This window comes from Epinephelus lanceolatus, chromosome 24, assembly GCF_041903045.1.
Source record: "Epinephelus lanceolatus isolate andai-2023 chromosome 24, ASM4190304v1, whole genome shotgun sequence".
In the NCBI taxonomy this organism is placed as follows: Eukaryota; Metazoa; Chordata; class Actinopteri; order Perciformes; family Serranidae; genus Epinephelus; species Epinephelus lanceolatus.
This window is the reverse complement of record NC_135757.1, coordinates 8,475,590-8,492,849: the sequence shown is the minus strand read 5'-3', so window position 1 is coordinate 8,492,849 and position 17,260 is coordinate 8,475,590. Positions and strand designations below refer to the sequence as shown.

General features: G+C 42.1%; 1 protein-coding gene across 1 annotated transcript; it reads right to left on the bottom strand.

Annotated features, from left to right (window-relative positions):
* Window positions 1-52: 52 nt before the first annotated feature.
* On the bottom strand, window positions 53-16,851 carry LOC117249782 (ras-related protein Rap-2a-like). Its single transcript, XM_033615498.2, has 2 exons — window positions 16,047-16,851; window positions 53-1,246 (listed from the first exon to the last, which is right to left on the bottom strand). Exons 1-2 carry the CDS (start codon window positions 16,358-16,360, stop codon window positions 1,009-1,011), a joined length of 552 nt encoding a protein of 183 aa, XP_033471389.1. The 5' UTR covers window positions 16,361-16,851; the 3' UTR covers window positions 53-1,008.
* Window positions 16,852-17,260: the final 409 nt, after the last annotated feature.

The window sequence follows — 17,260 nt, the reverse complement described above, 5'->3', positions numbered from 1 at the left end:
ACATTTAAGCGTTCTTGATCACCACATTCACACAAACAATAAACACGCTTGACACATTTGTGCATAAAGGTTTATTTTTTGTTGAAAATAAGTGTTTCTCACATTGAACCACTAACATATCTGATGTGATTTAAGATAAATGAACTATACACTGACACTGATGTTCACGTCATACAATGTAACAAGGCATTTGTATCGTCTGTAAGGTGTAAAGATAAGTGTCCATATGTTTCGATGACTGATTGATTGATACTGTCTCTTTGGGTGAGATTGATTGTACTCAATGTCAGTTTGACAGTACGACTTCATGCACACGTCATCCACAGCATGTCAACATTTGGGATCTTCGTCACGAATTTCCCCAAAGGTGCGGTTTCCTTTTTTTTTTCTTCTTTTTTTTTGAACATTCGTCCATCTATTCATTCATTCGTAGTTAGGCGGGCCTGCTGTGAAATCCCAGTATGACTCCTTCACAGTGGTGTTACTTGACATCCGTTCAGATACTTGGTGACTGGTCTCGCACTGTCAAGCGTCCCAAAAGTGCAAAAAATTAAAACACAAGCAGAAGAAAAGAGGACCGATAGAACCGCGGAGCACACTGCCATCCCTGCTTTGACCTATGGCTGGTTTCCCAAACAGCGCTTCGCACTATGATCCTCTTTGTCGATGGCTTTTAAGATGATTTTGGCACCGTGCTGCCTTTGGGAAACCGAGAACGTTGTTTGCTCCTGTTGATCAGGAGGACGGTGATGAACGTGGGAGGTTGAGTGTTGTGTTCTTTCAAGGGAAAAATCCACCCTGTGTCCGAGGAGTGATGTATGCTGAAATTAAATTTTCTTCTTTTGCTTCAGTTAGGGATTTCCTACATTTCTCAGAACGCCTCTTGATCAGAGGCCTAGAAAGAGTGGATTTTTCCTTTACCCCCCTCCATCCTCAATCTATCTCACATGAATTCATTCGCATCCCAGTTTCTGACAGCCCCCCATCCATCACCCCTCCGGCAGGCTGCTACTGTACGCTACAGGCGGGGCAGCACGCCTCTCTCCGGTCCGGCAGAGGGCAGAAATCCATCTGCCTCACGATCTCGGCGAACAGCTCGTCCACCATGGTCTTGCTCTTGGCTGACGTCTCCATGAAGGGGCAGCCCCAGTCCTCGGCCAGCGCTTGGCCCTCACTGGGGGACACTTCCCTCTCCTCCTCCAGGTCCACCTTATTACCCACCAGCACCACCGGCACCTGCTGATACCTGGAAATGAGACAGAATGTAATATCAGAGGAGAGTACATCTGCAATTTGCTGCCTTCTCCCCCTGCTGGGTGTGTTTTGCTACAGACAGGAACTTCCTGATACCTAAGGGAGGGAAAGAGAGACTCAACTCAAGTGACGGCGTGTGTGTGTGTGTGTGTGTGTGTGTGTGTGTGTGCATTGTTGGCCCACATACTGTATTTGTTAGATGCTGAAACAATAAGGGTTTTGAACAATGCACAATGGAGCAACATTCAGTTCCAGCTTCCAAGGAGGCCTCCGTCACTCCCTGGGTGTCTGAGGCGGGTCCCATTAGAAAACTGTCATCACGGAGAAACATAACTGCCTCTTTAGAACGCTGTGATGCTCTATTTATTCCTGGGTACATTATGCGTTAGCGTGGCGTGCAAGCTGTACATTTAATGGCATTCGATTCTTGTTTAAGATCGTTAGCGTTTCACTTCAGCTCTTTGCATCATTTCCATCACGCACTAAGCATGTCTTGGCGGATCAAAAGCTTTCTTCCCCCAGCGTGCGGCTGACGATCCCAGTCCGCTTCCATCCATCAATACAAGGAAACCAGGCTGGGGAGAGTAATGGTTTAGGTTATTGAATAATTGACTAAAGCTAATGTGCTGCTCTCACATGGGGGGACATGAACATTGGCCCCGTACCTTAGAAATGACTATTTTCTACTTAATATTTATTTTTACCTCTTGTGTGTCTCTTTATTTAAAACTCTGCAGCGTATTATTGTATCGGCATTAGAGTTTTGCAGCAAAATATCACACACAGACTCTACCTGCAATATATTCAGCTTAAAGGAGCGCTTCACCCACTAAATGATCACTTGTATATCAATTACTCACCCCGAGTTACGTTGAATTCTGAAAGAGAACTTTGTTTTTCTTACATGCCTCCATCGTAAACGAAGGATTCAAATGCGGAGAATATTCTTGACGAACTGGAGTAAATGGGGTCCATGTTTAACGACAGCAAAACTATATCAAAACATCCTTTTACAAACTCTCACACAACTCGTGCAGTATAATCCAAATCTCATTTATCCAGTCGTATGCTCAGTACTTCCGAAACATGCACTTTAGCTAATACACGAGCAGACTTCAAACCATGCATGTGTAAAGAGAACTGGACACAGCCTTATGAAAGTTGCTCAGCGGCGCACAAAGCCAAAAAAGTTTGACTTCCTGGGGGTAAAATAAATTGGATCTTCCGCATCGTGGGGCCCATAGAGCAGGCACACTAGGGACTTCTGCCATCCGTTGGGCTAACCTCCAGATTAGCCCAATGCTAACCTGAAAGGGGTGAAACAATTTAAATGTGCGGATCTTCTGGACCTTTAAAATGTTTTTTGCAATGAATGGATCAAATTACAAACTGTTGTGACACTCAAAAATTCATCAATTGATTTACAGACGTGTCCTTCACATTGTAAGTCTATGGGAAAAGTCTTTTTGGGCCATATGGCATCACGTTTGGACCCGGAAGTTGTAGCTACAAGGACACTATCAAAGTGACTTCAAGGCCTGAGGCCAGTTGCACAAAGCACCTTAAGTTGCACCTTAAGTATGACACTTAAGTGCAAAATCAGTTGCTCGTCATGAAACGTGTCAATCGGGTTCTCCCAATCGCTAAACACGCCTCTTGTGATGCCTTAATTTTTCTCATTTATTTCCATAACCTCAGCCATGTTGTGGTTAAGATGAAGTCTGGTATGTTTTGTTTTTGTCCTTATCTTATTGTCCTTGCAATTCCTTACGTATAAGACCGAAATAAGGAGAAAACCCTGAATCCTTAAGTAAACATTTTAAGGACACCTTAAGGCGAGCAATCAAAGAAGTTTTGTGCAAGCAATTTTTTTCAAGGAAACCTGCGGGGGCTTGATTCAAATGCATGCAACTGCCTTCACGCACGACTTGTATGTGGAAGCGTTTAAAATAGTTACGTTTTAGCCAAAATGCACCTTTTTGGGGAAGTACTGAGCATACGACTGGATAAATGATGATGGGATTATACTGCACGTGTCTCGTGAGAGTTAATAAACATCTGTTTTGGTATAGTTTGCTGTTGTTTAACGCGGCCCCCATTTACTCCAATTCATCAAGAATTTTTGTCTTGTTTTTGGATTCTTCATTCACTGCAGAGGCGCATGAGGAAAGCAACGTTTCCTTCACGAATTCAATGTAACAGGGTGAAAACCGGATATACAAATTATCATGTTGTGGAAGAAGTAATCCTTTAAAGGGTCATTTCACACACCTTGATGGTGTAGACTAAAATGCAAGACTTCGAAGGGTAATGATTTTTCAATTCTATACCAAGCCAGTGCAGATAAAGGTAAAGAAATGTATGCACATATAATTTTTGGCAAGAGTTGTCTGACATATTTGTTAGCACACTAATGTTACAGTACAAAGACAGTTACTTTGTTCAGGTACGAGATATTTCATCTCAGTTAGACGCCCTTCATGTTTCCTCTGATGAAATAACTACTGAATGTCAATTACAGAGGGTGTATATTCTCACAACAGGTAATGGCACAGACCACCTAATAGCCTCGACCATCAGTCATCCCTAAGTGCATTCAGAGCCCGGCGTATTGATCTGCTGGTGCTATTGAGAAATGAGCTCTTATCTACAAATTGGTGGCCTGCTGCCACGCCGCTCAGCTGGGAGAAGAGCTGAGGCGTGGAAAAGAGCTGGCAAACGTCTCGCTGAGAAGGGCCAGAGGGCTGGGGGGAAATGAGTGCAGGCAGCAGGGTGGAGAGAGCTACAGAGGACACTTGAGCACCTGCTGGACCTGCTGAAGTGTCCTTGAACAACACAGCGAGGCCGATCTGCGGCTGAGCTTGACCTCTGACCTCGCAGAGGAATTCACAAGAGAGGAAAGGCTTCTCGAAAACTGCAAATGGGAAATGATTGCAAATAATGTCAGCAATTTCTTCTAATTGGTTGACAAACAGGCTTTGAGACTGTCCAGCAGGGGAAAAAAATTCAAATGTCAAAGACTTCCCTGCAGCTTGACATTTTCCCTCGCAGCCGCCGCACTGTACAACACACACACATGCAAACAGCAGCTGACCTCAGCAGGACAAGCATCTCGCACGGCCCGTGTGTTTGGAGAGCCGGAGTCTAGAGGGTGTGAAGTGTGAACAAGGAGAGCACCATGCAGACAAATGCAATCTGACAGCCTTGCAGGAGAAACTCTATATATAACTACAAAGACACAGGGAGAGCCAGCTTCTCTGGGGTGGGGTTGGGTGGGGAGTTTGTGTAGAGGTTGTTTGTTGCAGCATCAAACTACCGCTCCCTCCTCGCCAGATGAGGAGAAACTGAAACTGCTCAACACAGCATGAACAAAAGTTGCCCCATGGGGATATATATAGGCTGATATCATGTATTATTGAAGAGAATGTCTCTCAGTATTTGGGGTTAAACATCAGAGTTGTGCTAGCTGGCCCTCTCAATATCTCACAACTATCTTTAGCGACAATATGATTCTTAACTACATGCTATGGTATATGACCATCTTCTTTTTTACATGCTATCACCTTTTGGATGTCAACTGCTACTTTATATTTCTGCTTTACTACATTTCAGAAGGTAATTTCCTTTTAACATCACTGTGTTTGAGGTTTTAAAAACCTATACCCATAATTAGCTTGTAAAATGTGATTTATTTATAAAGATTAAACTACTCGACTGTACATTAAATCAATAAAGCTACAACATAACATACTGTTTATTTACAGTGTTCATGCTGGAAGAAAGAATAATTTGGGTAGTTGCAGTGCTAACGTGCTAACTTATTCTAGCTAGTAACCATTAACATAACTGCTACTTTTATTTAGCTTGTATTAGCTGCTCTAAAAAAATAAAAAGTGTTACAGTAGCCATGTTTCCATCAGCCTGTTTAGATGCGCATCTAAAAGTATCGCATCAGAAAATTATAATGGAAACGCCAAAATTTGAATTAAAATCCCCTGATTCGCACAAACTAAAATACGCTCGCTTTAGCCGGGTTTTGGTTGATTCGAAAAAATGTTGATTCGCAAAACGGGGGATGGAAACAGTTATGTTCGAATTAAGTCTGACATAGCGCACCTCTCTCCATGGTGATATCCACACTCCGGGTCGGGAAGGTGGTAATGCATTTACACGCTGGTTGCCAACCGCCAGAAAACGTACAAGAAGAAGAACGCAAGACTTGTTTTGTTTCCGGTTCTGCGGAAAACTCGCTCAAGCTCGTAGTTTTCACCAAAGTCCGTACATTTAATGGAAACACACAGGATTCGTATTTCTTTTAATGCGCATTTCCCAATGATTCGAATCACTTTTGGATGGAAACATAGCTACTGATTCTGACATTGATTCTGATATATATTGACTGTACATAAAATAAATAAATAAAATTAGCTTCACCTTGACGAGCTACAACATAAAATACTGTTTATTTACAGCCTTCGTGCTGGAGGAAAGAATTTGGGTAGTTGCAGTGCTAATGTGCTAACTTATTTCTAGCCATTTAACTTGCATTAGCTGCTCTAAATGATAAAAAGTGTTAAATTGATTCTGACATTGATTCTGATATTGACTGCACATAAAATCAATAAAATTAGCTCCACTTCGACAAGCTACGACATAAAATACTGTTTATTTACAGCCTTCATGCTGGAAGAAAGAATTAATCATTTGGGTAGTCGCAGTGCTAATGTGCTAACTTATTTTAGCTAGCAACCATAAACATCACTGCCACTTTTATTTAGCTTGTATTAGCTGCTCTAAACAATAACAAGTGTTACACTGATTCTGATATATATCACGACTGTACATAAAATCAATAAAATTAGCTCCACCTCGAGAAACTACAACACAAAATACTGTTTATTTACAGCTTTCGTGCTGGATGAAAGATATCATTTGGGTAGCTGCAGTGCTAATGTGCTAACTTATTTTAGCTAGTAACCATTAACATAACTGCTACTTTTAATTAGCTTGTATTAGCTGCTCTAAATGACAGCTATGTACAGCCTTCATGCTGGAAGACAGAATCATTTGGGTTTCATTTGGCTTTCATTGGGAAAGAGTGGATGCATTATTTTGAGCGTCATAACCCCCATGAAATGACTCATTTCAATATCAGAATTTAAGCCATTTGGTCTGATAACATTTGAAAAAGAATTTTATTCCCATTTAAGTTAGCATATCTTAGCGCAACATTAACATGGACAAATTAAACAAATTACCGTTAAATATAGCGTGTGAATAACGTGTTAAATTAGTGAGCTTTACAGGCACTAGAAAGCAGAACATATCTTTGGACAAACCTAGCTGTTTCAAGTTTTCATAAAATTAGCTCAACTTCAACCTGTAACAACATAAAATACTATTTATATGTTAATGTGTGAGTAAGCTAATAATATAACACCTACAGAGGCCATTCTTTATGATTAGCGCTTTTATTTTGAAATTTTAAAGCTGCATGAATCAAAATTTTATATAAACTATCAAACAAATGCCTATGTGTAATATGAAAAGGATCACTCATAGTGACGAACCAACAGTGTTAAGCACCTTTTTTCAGCTCATTGTTTTGATTTTATGGCCTGCAACTTTTGGTTGAGTCTCACGGCTCTCATCAACCTTGATAAATAATAAACTCAATGTATGCTACCTGCCAAGCATGAAACTGCAGATAGAAGTTAACAATCAGCTTTTGAAGAAAGCGGACCAGCTAATGATCAGGATAGCTCCCTCAGGAGTTGGTGGAGACCAAAAGAGAGCTAAAAGAAGAGTAAATATTGGACTTAGATTCGTCAGGTAGACAGAAACATGACTCAGCATGAATGTTGATGTATCGCATTTGCCAGATGTGTAAATAGGCAACTGTTTGTTGAAAAGTTTAGGCTACAATATCAAAAACTGCAGCTTATGCTAATAATATAAATAAAGATTTGCGTCGATTGATGACATGGAAAAAAAAAAAAAGCTTGTTCTATAACATTACATATTTTTACCCTGTTTTGTGACAGATGTATCCCCATTATAGCCATGATAAGAATAAAGACTGTCCTCATGCATATGGTGGCTTTTGAGGTACTGTTGCCAACGTTTATGTGCTGCCTGAAGTGCTTTTACTCTACATACTGTATGAATACAAAGCAGGGGAAAATTACAAACATTGCTAACTTGTTCCTGATCCAACACAAGAGCTGGCAGCCGTGCACTATGGGAATTATCAGCACAGTTGGAATGTGTTTGGATTGCTTGGCTGAAACTACCAGCTCTATGAATATGCAGCTTTTTGTTTTCAATATGCAGTGGGAGAGGAGTCACGTCGGATTTGTGGAACAGGCACCAGCAGGTGGCTGACAGCTAATGAAATTATACGGAGATACGGATGTTAAAATCTGTATTGATTTCTACAATATTGCTGCAAAAAACACTCTTTCAGAATGTTACTATCTGAGAGAGCCCGTGTTCTCAGCCTCGGGGCTTTCACACAGGAAAGTGCTGAGCTCCACTTCTTTTAAAACCATCATCTGAACAGCCATTTGTGAAATGCTCCCGCTGCATCCTCATTAATGGATGTGGAGGAACTTTTGCTGATATACATTTGACCTTTACAGCACACAGAAACTAGTTACAGCCATTTGCCTCTGCAGGGTGTTATTCCAACTATTGGGAAAGAGGCAAACACACAAACCCACCCACACACTGAGAAACAGTGTTTATAACTCACAAAAAAAGATGGACTCTACATTTTCCACTGAGCCTCGGGGTACAACAGCCTTATTAAGGCTACCTGCTGTGCTAAATAGCTACAGTGACTTCACTTAGCCATTTTCACAAGCCCCACAGCACAGGCAAACACACATACAAATTACAACAAAACAGTCAGGCATCTCCAACGCGAAGCCCTCCAACCCTGCAGCCGCCTCTTTGCTCTCTGCATCTGCAGTTAATTAGCAGTTGGAGCGGCTTCACTGTGACAGCCAGCCCAACGCATGTGCCGTATCAGCTCGTAGGACCGGACCAGAAAATCACAGGACCTATAGCGCCTACACTGTGTTAACTCCCAGAGGGTGTTACAGCTGGAGAACAAAGCTTCCAGCTCATGTTGTAACCCGGCTACATGAGGACGAAAGCGAGGAAACAAAATAACACAACCGCAAACATTCCTGTGATAAACAGACAAAGAGAGGGCCTGCACAACACATGGAGGAGGTCTTTAGAGTCTTTTTTTATGATGAAACCCCAAGCTTCATTTCCATCTTTAATGGTGCAGCCCAGCTCCACTAGATAATCTTATTTTCCTTACTGCAGATGCAAAGGCAGTATGGGCAGTATGGGAGTAGACAAGTCCTAATGAGTTTATTCCTGCTGTTCTGTACAGTAAAGCAAAGATGATGACTCAAAGTGAAACAGAAAGAAGTGTGCAAAAAAAGCCCAAATGGAAGTGTGAGGAAACTCACTTCTTTAGGATCTGGAATCACACACTTCCTGTTCTGTTATGACTACAAGTGATCATAATCTAAATGAGGGGAATCCCAGCTATAAATCAAAGCAATACATTTTTTCCAAAGGGGTCACAAGATGATTAGCAAGCTCGGAAACATTCTGCTGCACAGATGTTTATTATGATATATTTACCTTAATGTCAGAAAGTGATTTCCAACAGGAAAATGAAGACACTATATCGCTCTCTTCAAAGCCAGACTCCATTGAGAAAAGCAGTGATTTAACATTGCTAAAAAAACAGGAGCTGCTGCGTTACAACTGCTTTGATCAATTATTTTGTTTGTGTTATTGTGTGACTTCAGCATTCAAAGGGGTCACCAAAGTCACATAATAACAAAACTAACTGACCGATCGAGGCAGCGGTACACCAGTAACTTCCGTTTTCAGTGAGCTTAAATTACTGTTTTTCTCAATGGGGTCTGGTGGCTTTGACGGGAGCACAGATGGGAAGCTTTCTCATCTGAATAGGCTGTCTGATTAAAAGGTAAAGTGGAGAAAATAATCCCAGTATAGTGTACATGTCATCTGTTATTTATTTTTGTAAGTGGAACTTTTTCTACGTGGCTAAAATCCGTTTTGCTGCTGGCCCCCATCCACAGCAGTACATTGCTTAGCTTCCATGTCAGACTCCAGGCTGCTTCACAAAACTGGAGGCGTGCCAAATGGATTCTACTGTATGTAAAACATGGAAAAGTACCTCATTAGATCCCACTTAAAAAAAAAACAAACTATCCCTTTAATATACACAGATGTTTTCAAAGGTGATCTGTGATTAAAGCCATGTTGTGTATTCGTGCTAACCAACCCCACATACATTTGACCCAACTTTATGATGAAATTATATTTCGAGTCATCTCAAAACATAGCTGATTTCTATAAGTAACACATTTCTAATATTACTATCTTTAGCAAACCCCAGTCTCCCCTGACTGGACCGCCAGCTCTGAGTGTGACAAACGGCAGAGAATGGTGAAAAACACTTTACACCATCAACGAGCACTTTACTTGTGGCTCTGCTTAACTCATTTTAAACCAAGCAGGCTGCTTTAAGAACTCTTTCCATCCTGATGGTAAACACTAAAAGCCTGAGGTCAGGAAGTTGCTCTGTACCCACACAGAGTGCCCCCTGGGATACGTAGTTTAGGTCTCCCCACCCTATTCCCACTCAGTGGCGCGTGATGTTTACCTCCTGCTATTAGACACAGCATCAGCGCAGTGTGACAACGCAGCTCGAGCGCTTTGAACAGGCCTCCTCTTCCTGGGCGACACTACAATAAACCCTCACATGAGAGCCAGGAGATTATTAGATTGTGAGGAGGGCTACACCCAGATGTTGTTTTCACAGATAGCAACTGACACTGGGTTTATTTGGTTAGTCCGTGAGCTGCTGAGGGCTACAGAGGGTGAAGTGTGTCAGAGATGGAGCATTCTAACTAAAATATGCATCAATTATACACATATGTAATGAAAAGCACATTATTTAATCATGGCAGAGTGTTTCATATAGATTCCCTTAAACAGGCTTTCGACTGGAAGAAAGAATTAACCATGTGGGTAGCTGCAGTGTTAGTGTGCTAACTTATCTTAGCTAGCATTTTAACATTTCAGTGGTATTTTAATGACTGTGACAAATTACGTTTAACCATTAGGACAGGAGAAAAGTGAGGGAACTGCAAACAATGTGAAAGGAATAGGCTGACATTTTGGGAAATACCAATCCCCCAGGAGCAGCGCCAGACTTTGAACTAATTTTACATAGTTACCAAATGTGGAATTACAACGTCTGGGTCCATCAGATGATGCCATGGGACCCATTAAGACTTTTTCCCATAGACTTACATTGTGACAGAGACATCTGTAAATCAGTGTTTACATTTTTTGAGCATCACCCATGCGTAATTACTCACTTCACTACTGAGATTTGATCCATTTGGTCAGATAACATTTAAACTCTAGAAGAGCTGCATGATTACATAATTTCATCCCAATTCACGTTAGCAGAGGGCTAAACAGGAAGTTGTCATTGATGATGCTCTGTTCTGTTCCCAGGGATCGTTGCTGCTGCTCTCCGTGCCTTAGGCTTTCCATGTAGGTGCATGGAAGGGCAGGGAGGTTGCCTCTCTGCCTCAGGCTTTCCTCATTTGCACGTGAAAGGGCAGACAGGTGTGCTCTCTCCGCCTTATGCTTTCCACATAAGGCACGTGGAAGAGGCTTTCTGCTTAGGCCCGAAAAAAGCAGAGGGGCCCCAGGACAGAGCCATGCCGCCAAATATAATACTGCAAATGGAAATAAAGTTGTCTTTGACTTAAATCTTCCTCAAGCTTTTTTGGCTCCATGCACCACTGAGCAACTTTCATAGAAATGAACAGGGCCCCGCCTCCAACGCTGTATCTCTTTTGTCTTTACTTTCTTGCCAAGACAAATGCTGTACGTAGCTGGAGCTAGAATCTGGTTAGCTTAGTTTAGCACACAAAATGGAAACACCTTGTAAAATGGTCGATTGTTTTTACACTTCAGTTTTTGTACAGATTAAACAAATGAGATATAATGTGTTAAATTAGCGAGCCTTACAGGTGCTATCCAACCGGCAGACGTTGGACTCTCACGACAGACGTACGTTAACTTTTGGCTAGAACGAAAATTGAGTTGACGATATTTTGAATGTCTAGTGGCGTTAGAATTTGACGTGTGGACGTTAATATGACATTGGCATGAGACATTTGGAAGACACTGGATTTTGGTTACTTTAAAACACGACTTAAAACCAATGAAACATTAACGTCAACCGTTGTCAGTACTCTACGTCAAATTGTCATTGGCATTGGACATCGTCCTGACATTGAACTTTGGTCACCTGACATCACAACCTAAATTAAACCAAGAATTGGAGGCCAGCTGGGTAGTAGCAGACATTGTTACCTTTGCACAGAATGAGGCTAGCCATTTAAAGTCTTTATGCTAAGCTAACTGGCCACGAGCTCTGATTAAATATTTAAAGCACAGTCACGAGAGTGGTTTCAATCTTCTCATCTAACTCTTGGCAAGACAGCAGTAAGTGTATTTCCCAAAATGTCGAACTGTTACTCTAATTGTATTTCCTGCTTCTCCCTGCACATCCTCGTGCATACAAGTCAGCACTAAGGTGATATGTGGACTGCAGACCATTGCCTCATGACACCTGCACCTCACAGAGCAGTAACATATAAGATCCCACTTCTTTCCCATGCTCCCCCCGCAGCTCCCACCCCCTGCATAAGCATTCTGGTTTATATGACTCCCTAATGGAGGCCTGATGTCTTCTTGGCTTCCAACCCAACACAATCCCATTAAGTTCTGGTGAGTGGGCACATACTATATCTCTGCGTGGTGCTTGTTGTTGCTGCTGGCTCAGCGAGAAGTTTGGGAGGAGGGAGGCTGATCTCCTGGAGACAGCTAATGGAGACCAGGAGCTGATTGTGTTGCGTGTTTTAATAGGGACGGACGATGGGTGGGTGTCTGTATGTGTTTAAATGACCAACTCAGCCTATCCTTAAATGAACTGATAATAATATTGCATGTGTCTGCACCGAGACAAATATTGCTACACAAAATGTGATGTCCCCACAAAGTATTTTCTGTGCTCAAAATGTCCCACTGCATGCACCGAAATGAGACACAAAATATAGCCTAATGCAATAAAACATGCAGCAACAATCCCGACTTCAAACGCAGAGCAGTGTGAGGTAAAAAGTATGAAATATTTATAGATATACACTTGAGGACAGCGGTGGCTGGTGCAGTGTAGGCAGCCGCATCGGGGTGGCGGCTGGCTGGAGGCAGCACAGCACAGTTTTTATCCATCGTTATATTTTTCATTTCAAAGGAGTTCCCTCATGCACTCGTCCCCGCTGCGCCTCGTCAGCTGTGACGCTCTCATGCCTTCACTTGGCCTGTGACGTCTGAGCATTCGATTCACTCCAGGGGGATGGAGGTGAAAAGCACTGCAGCAAACTCTGCAGGTTAAATTATGAATTATTATTACACAATATGCAGTTAGATAAATAAATGTGTCGCAGCGTATTTTACAGATGAAAGGCTGTGAATTGCACAAGAGATAGAACTAACAGGAGGAACACAGCATGGAGACAAGAAAAAGACACAGACACACCCTTTTACACTGACAGCCAACCTGCAGGTTAAAGGACAACCTCGTACATTTACTCGTAGTTTTGTACTATGGGGGACCTCTTTGCGTCTCAGCTGGTTGCCTGGCAACCTCACTGTGATGCCATGAAAGGTTACTGCAACCCCATTAAAACACAACTTCTATTTTGTATAAGGGGCCATATTCTTGTGTGGCGATATCTAATCGTCACACAGTGCCAAGTATTGATTTTTTGTTTTGTATAAATGATTAATATTACAAAAACATATTAAACTTTAGGTAGCCGGCCAGAATAATATAATCAAGTGCTTTTTCAGTCCACTAGATACATTTTGCTGCTGCAACAAAACGACTGAAATGGGACGAACAGACTGAAAACGTTATCTTATTCGATAAAACAGATGTTGACAAACCTACAAAATATCATTGTTAAAAAAATGTATTACATCCCAATATATCGCAATATATTTTATCGCAATACTCAGCATATCGCAACATATTTAAAATCGCAATAAAATTGTAGCGTGACTTAAGTATTGTGATATTATTGTATCGTGGATCCTCTGGTGATTCCCACCCCTAGATTGTACACTTAGATTTTCACGCGCATGGGCTTAGTTTTCGGGGGAAACACGGGGGACACATATTAAGAGCATGTACACCCAAATTTAGAACTCAAAATTTCCTAGGGTAGGACTGCCATCCCCCCTTGAAACGAAATCTACGTCCTTGTTTCTGTGGTTCGGACAGAGCCAGGCTAGCTGTTTTCCCCTTGCCTCCAGTCTTTATGCTAAGCTAACCATCACCTAGCTGCACCTGGTGAATAAACAGACAGGTCTCATGTTATTTTAAGTTTATCAAGCAAACTGTTGTAAATGTTCGTCACAGTTTACAGGCCGACACCGAACCTGGTTCAGCTTTCAACTACTTCCGTATACCTACGCAAATAAGACCCAGTGTGCTAAAACTGATGATCAAAAATGTTCACAAATGGAGAGAGAAGCAGTCCGTGTGTTTGAGCATCTCGTTGTGCAAAACACATTTTATCCTAGACACTTTCTAGGTAGCCTCCCATTGCGGGGTCCAGAGGGGACTACTAGGCCTCACAGTGGTCATCACTTGAATACGATGGCCAATGAAATATATGTCAACATAACGGTATCTTTGATACTTAAAGTTCACCACTTCTTAATTTTCATTTTAAGTATTTTTGCCACCCTAGCATTCTTTTTACATCACGAGTCTGTGTGTGTCGTCATGGCAAGAAGCAGGCCTGGTGATACCAACTGCAGCGGGAACTACCACAGAGGCAGTTTGGAGTACTTTGCCAGGTGTTAGTGTGACTGTCCGTCTGTGGACGGATTTCTCTCTGCTTGTCGCTAGGCTAATGTATACCATGTAAAATGCCATAGGCTGGCGCTAATAACGTTAGCATGTTGTATTTGTTTGGAAAACGTTTTGAATATAAGACAGTTGTTTTGTCAGTGAATGTTTTGGGTTGTAATGGAGCCAAATTATGTAACGTTACCTTTGTAGGAGGAAAAGATCGCTAGAAGCTAGGCTAATTTATACAATGTAAAACGCCATAGGCTTGTGCTAATAACGTTAGCATGTTGTATTTGTGGGGAAAATGTGTCCAGATAAAGACAAGTGTTTGTCTGTGAATGCTGTGAGTTATAGTGAAGCTGATTTGTGTACTTGTGTTTGAAATTGTCTCTATTAAGCCATGTTTAATGTGTGTTTAATGTGTGTTTTGAATCAACTATATAAATAAAGTTTGATTTGAACTAAACTTTACAGCACTTAACACAGTCCTCCACCGCCAACTAGTGTTCTGGAGGTGTAACAGCAGAGTGACACAGACACACCGCTGCACAAGTAAAAATAACATGCAGATTTTTTTCCCCATGACTAATCGATTAGTTGAAGATTATGTGCAACGTTATCCTTAACTCTAGTGATACATACGCCTCGAATAGTTAGATTTCTTTGGTTGACTACAGCCCTAGTTTGTTCAACCAAATATGACACTTCCATTTTCATTCCTTTAAGGCTCAGTCTGATTGATAATAATATAAATTCTGTGAGACCGTGATACCATGAAACTGCGATATTTCTGAGACGCTTTGACGTTGCAACGCTAGACCGTGTAACTGAGATCAAAATGAAGGTCAAGTGTGAAGATGGGCGTGGTCCAAGCAAGGGGTGGGAAGTAGGGAAGGTGCCATTGGTCACCCCAGTTATACGCCCCTGGCCTATATTTGTTTAGTCGTCTTTACTTTGAACAAAACAGGGATGGGGGGGGGTGAGTACATAGGCCACCAGTCTCCCAAATTGACTGTTTTTTTCCTTTAACAGCATTAAGTTAAATGAATTATTTACATGGCATCGAAACTATAGACATAATCTATTCAAGCCCTTATAACATTAAGCTTTTTCTAACTAAAAACCAGATCCTTAACTTACAGACTGTAGTCGTAGCTGCAGTCTGTCAGTGTCATTAAACAAATTAAGGGCCGCTCGAAGCCAAGAACACCAATATGTCACCACCACAAGGAAACATCACAGTTTTCCTTCCACTCTCTCTCCCTCCCTCTCTCTCGCAGCCGTGAGATGAGCTCAGTGGGTTTGTTGAGTAATGGCCTGCGCTGATCAAAGCCATCCAGAGTTAGTCATGTGTGAGAGACAGAGAATATCAAACCCAGCGAGAGTTCAGCGGGTTGATATATGACAGGTGAGCCACAGCTGGGCCTTTTATGAAGAACATATGAGCTGGTCGCAGCTTCTCACGCAGCGCAGGAGGGGATCCAGACAGGGCGGAAGAGGAGGGGGATGAGAGGATGCAAGTTTGGGATGAGTCCTGGGCCTAATTGTGAAAAGAAAGCATGCATTTTTTGTGGTTCTATATGTGGAATGTGGGGAATTTTAGAGGCCCTTGGGAGGTTCCCGGGGGTACTCCAGCAGGATTTGATTTAATCTCACTATAAATCAATGACTCCTCTTTTGTTGTCCCAAGGATGTGACTATTTTAGGGCCTAAAACAGGATGAATAACCTCCTACTGCATCAGAATATATGAACAAGACAAAGGTGCTTCATATGAAGAAGTGTCTCACCGTTTCACCCTGATGATCTGGTCTCTCATGGGCTTGATGTCCTGAAAACTTTGCTGGTTGACCAGACTGTAGACCAGGATGAAGCCTTGGCCGTTCCTGATGTAAAGGTCCCTCATGGAGGCGAACTGCTCGGTGCCGGCTGTGTCGAGGATCTCCAGCACCGACGGCGAGGAGTCCACCTCGATCTCCTTCCTGTAGAAATCTTCAATGGTCGGGTCGTACTTCTCTATAAATGTCCCGGTGACAAACTGGACGGTGAGGGCGGACTTCCCCACCCCGCCGCTGCCGAGCACCACCACCTTATACTCCCGCATAGCGCCCCTCAACACTTGAATCCGGCATGCAGAGAATAAAGTCTTACAGCAGCGGATCACTGAGACGCATCCCCATGAACAGTAGTGTTTCCTCACACTACAGCCATGACACAGTAACAGCCTGCGGTAAACGAGATGCAGCTATAGGCGGGATGCTGGAGCATTTAGCCCTGAGATGAAGAGTCACAGCCTCTACTGAGATATTCCCACGCTATCTTGCAGGGACACCATTCCAGAGGCATCCATAATGCAATAAGGCGTCGGTGTGGTAAAAATAAGATTGGCTATTATTAGAAGCAACGAGACGGCACATCTTTTTCTGTGCCGACAAAACAGAAGGCTAGCACTACATTTGTCGGCACAGTGGGGTACAGTACAGTTAAGGCAAAGAGCCTATTTATCCTTAAGGAGGCTACAGTGCTGGGAATCCACGCCTCTGGAGTCTGGAGTCGGTGCATCCACTGGATGTTACTATTTCCTGGAAGATATGGAGGGCGATTAGTGCCACATGGCGACAGGGGAAGCAGAAGGGCAAGAAAGACGTAAGAGAAGCAGGCTTATCATGATGGAAATAAACAGGAGATTAAAGTGTAAATCATTTTTATTTTTGATAAGCTGTGAAATTAGCTGCTATTATTTTGAAAATTACATCATCAGAGGAGACACCAACAAATCTATAAAGATAACACTAGTAAAATTACCCCGCAATACAAATCATAGCTTGAACACATATACCCTATTATAACAAAAATCTGATTTGGCACCTATATTGCACAGTGCCCTCCAAATTTGTTATAAATCTCAATTAAAAAAATAAAAATACATTTAAGTTGTAATATCATGTGACCAAAATTCAATGTCAAGACGTCTATGCCAACCTCTTATAATCAACTTGCTAAT

Excerpts from the sequence above, each read along its gene's own strand:
- LOC117249782 (XM_033615498.2), bottom strand. The coding sequence starts at position 16,360 with ATGCGGGAGTATAAGGTGGTGGTGCTCGGCAGCGGCGGGGTGGGGAAG. Across the intron at positions 1,247-16,046 it reads CAGATCATCAGGGTGAAACG|GTATCAGCAGGTGCCGGTGG; the intron begins GTGAGACACTTC and ends TCTCATTTCCAG.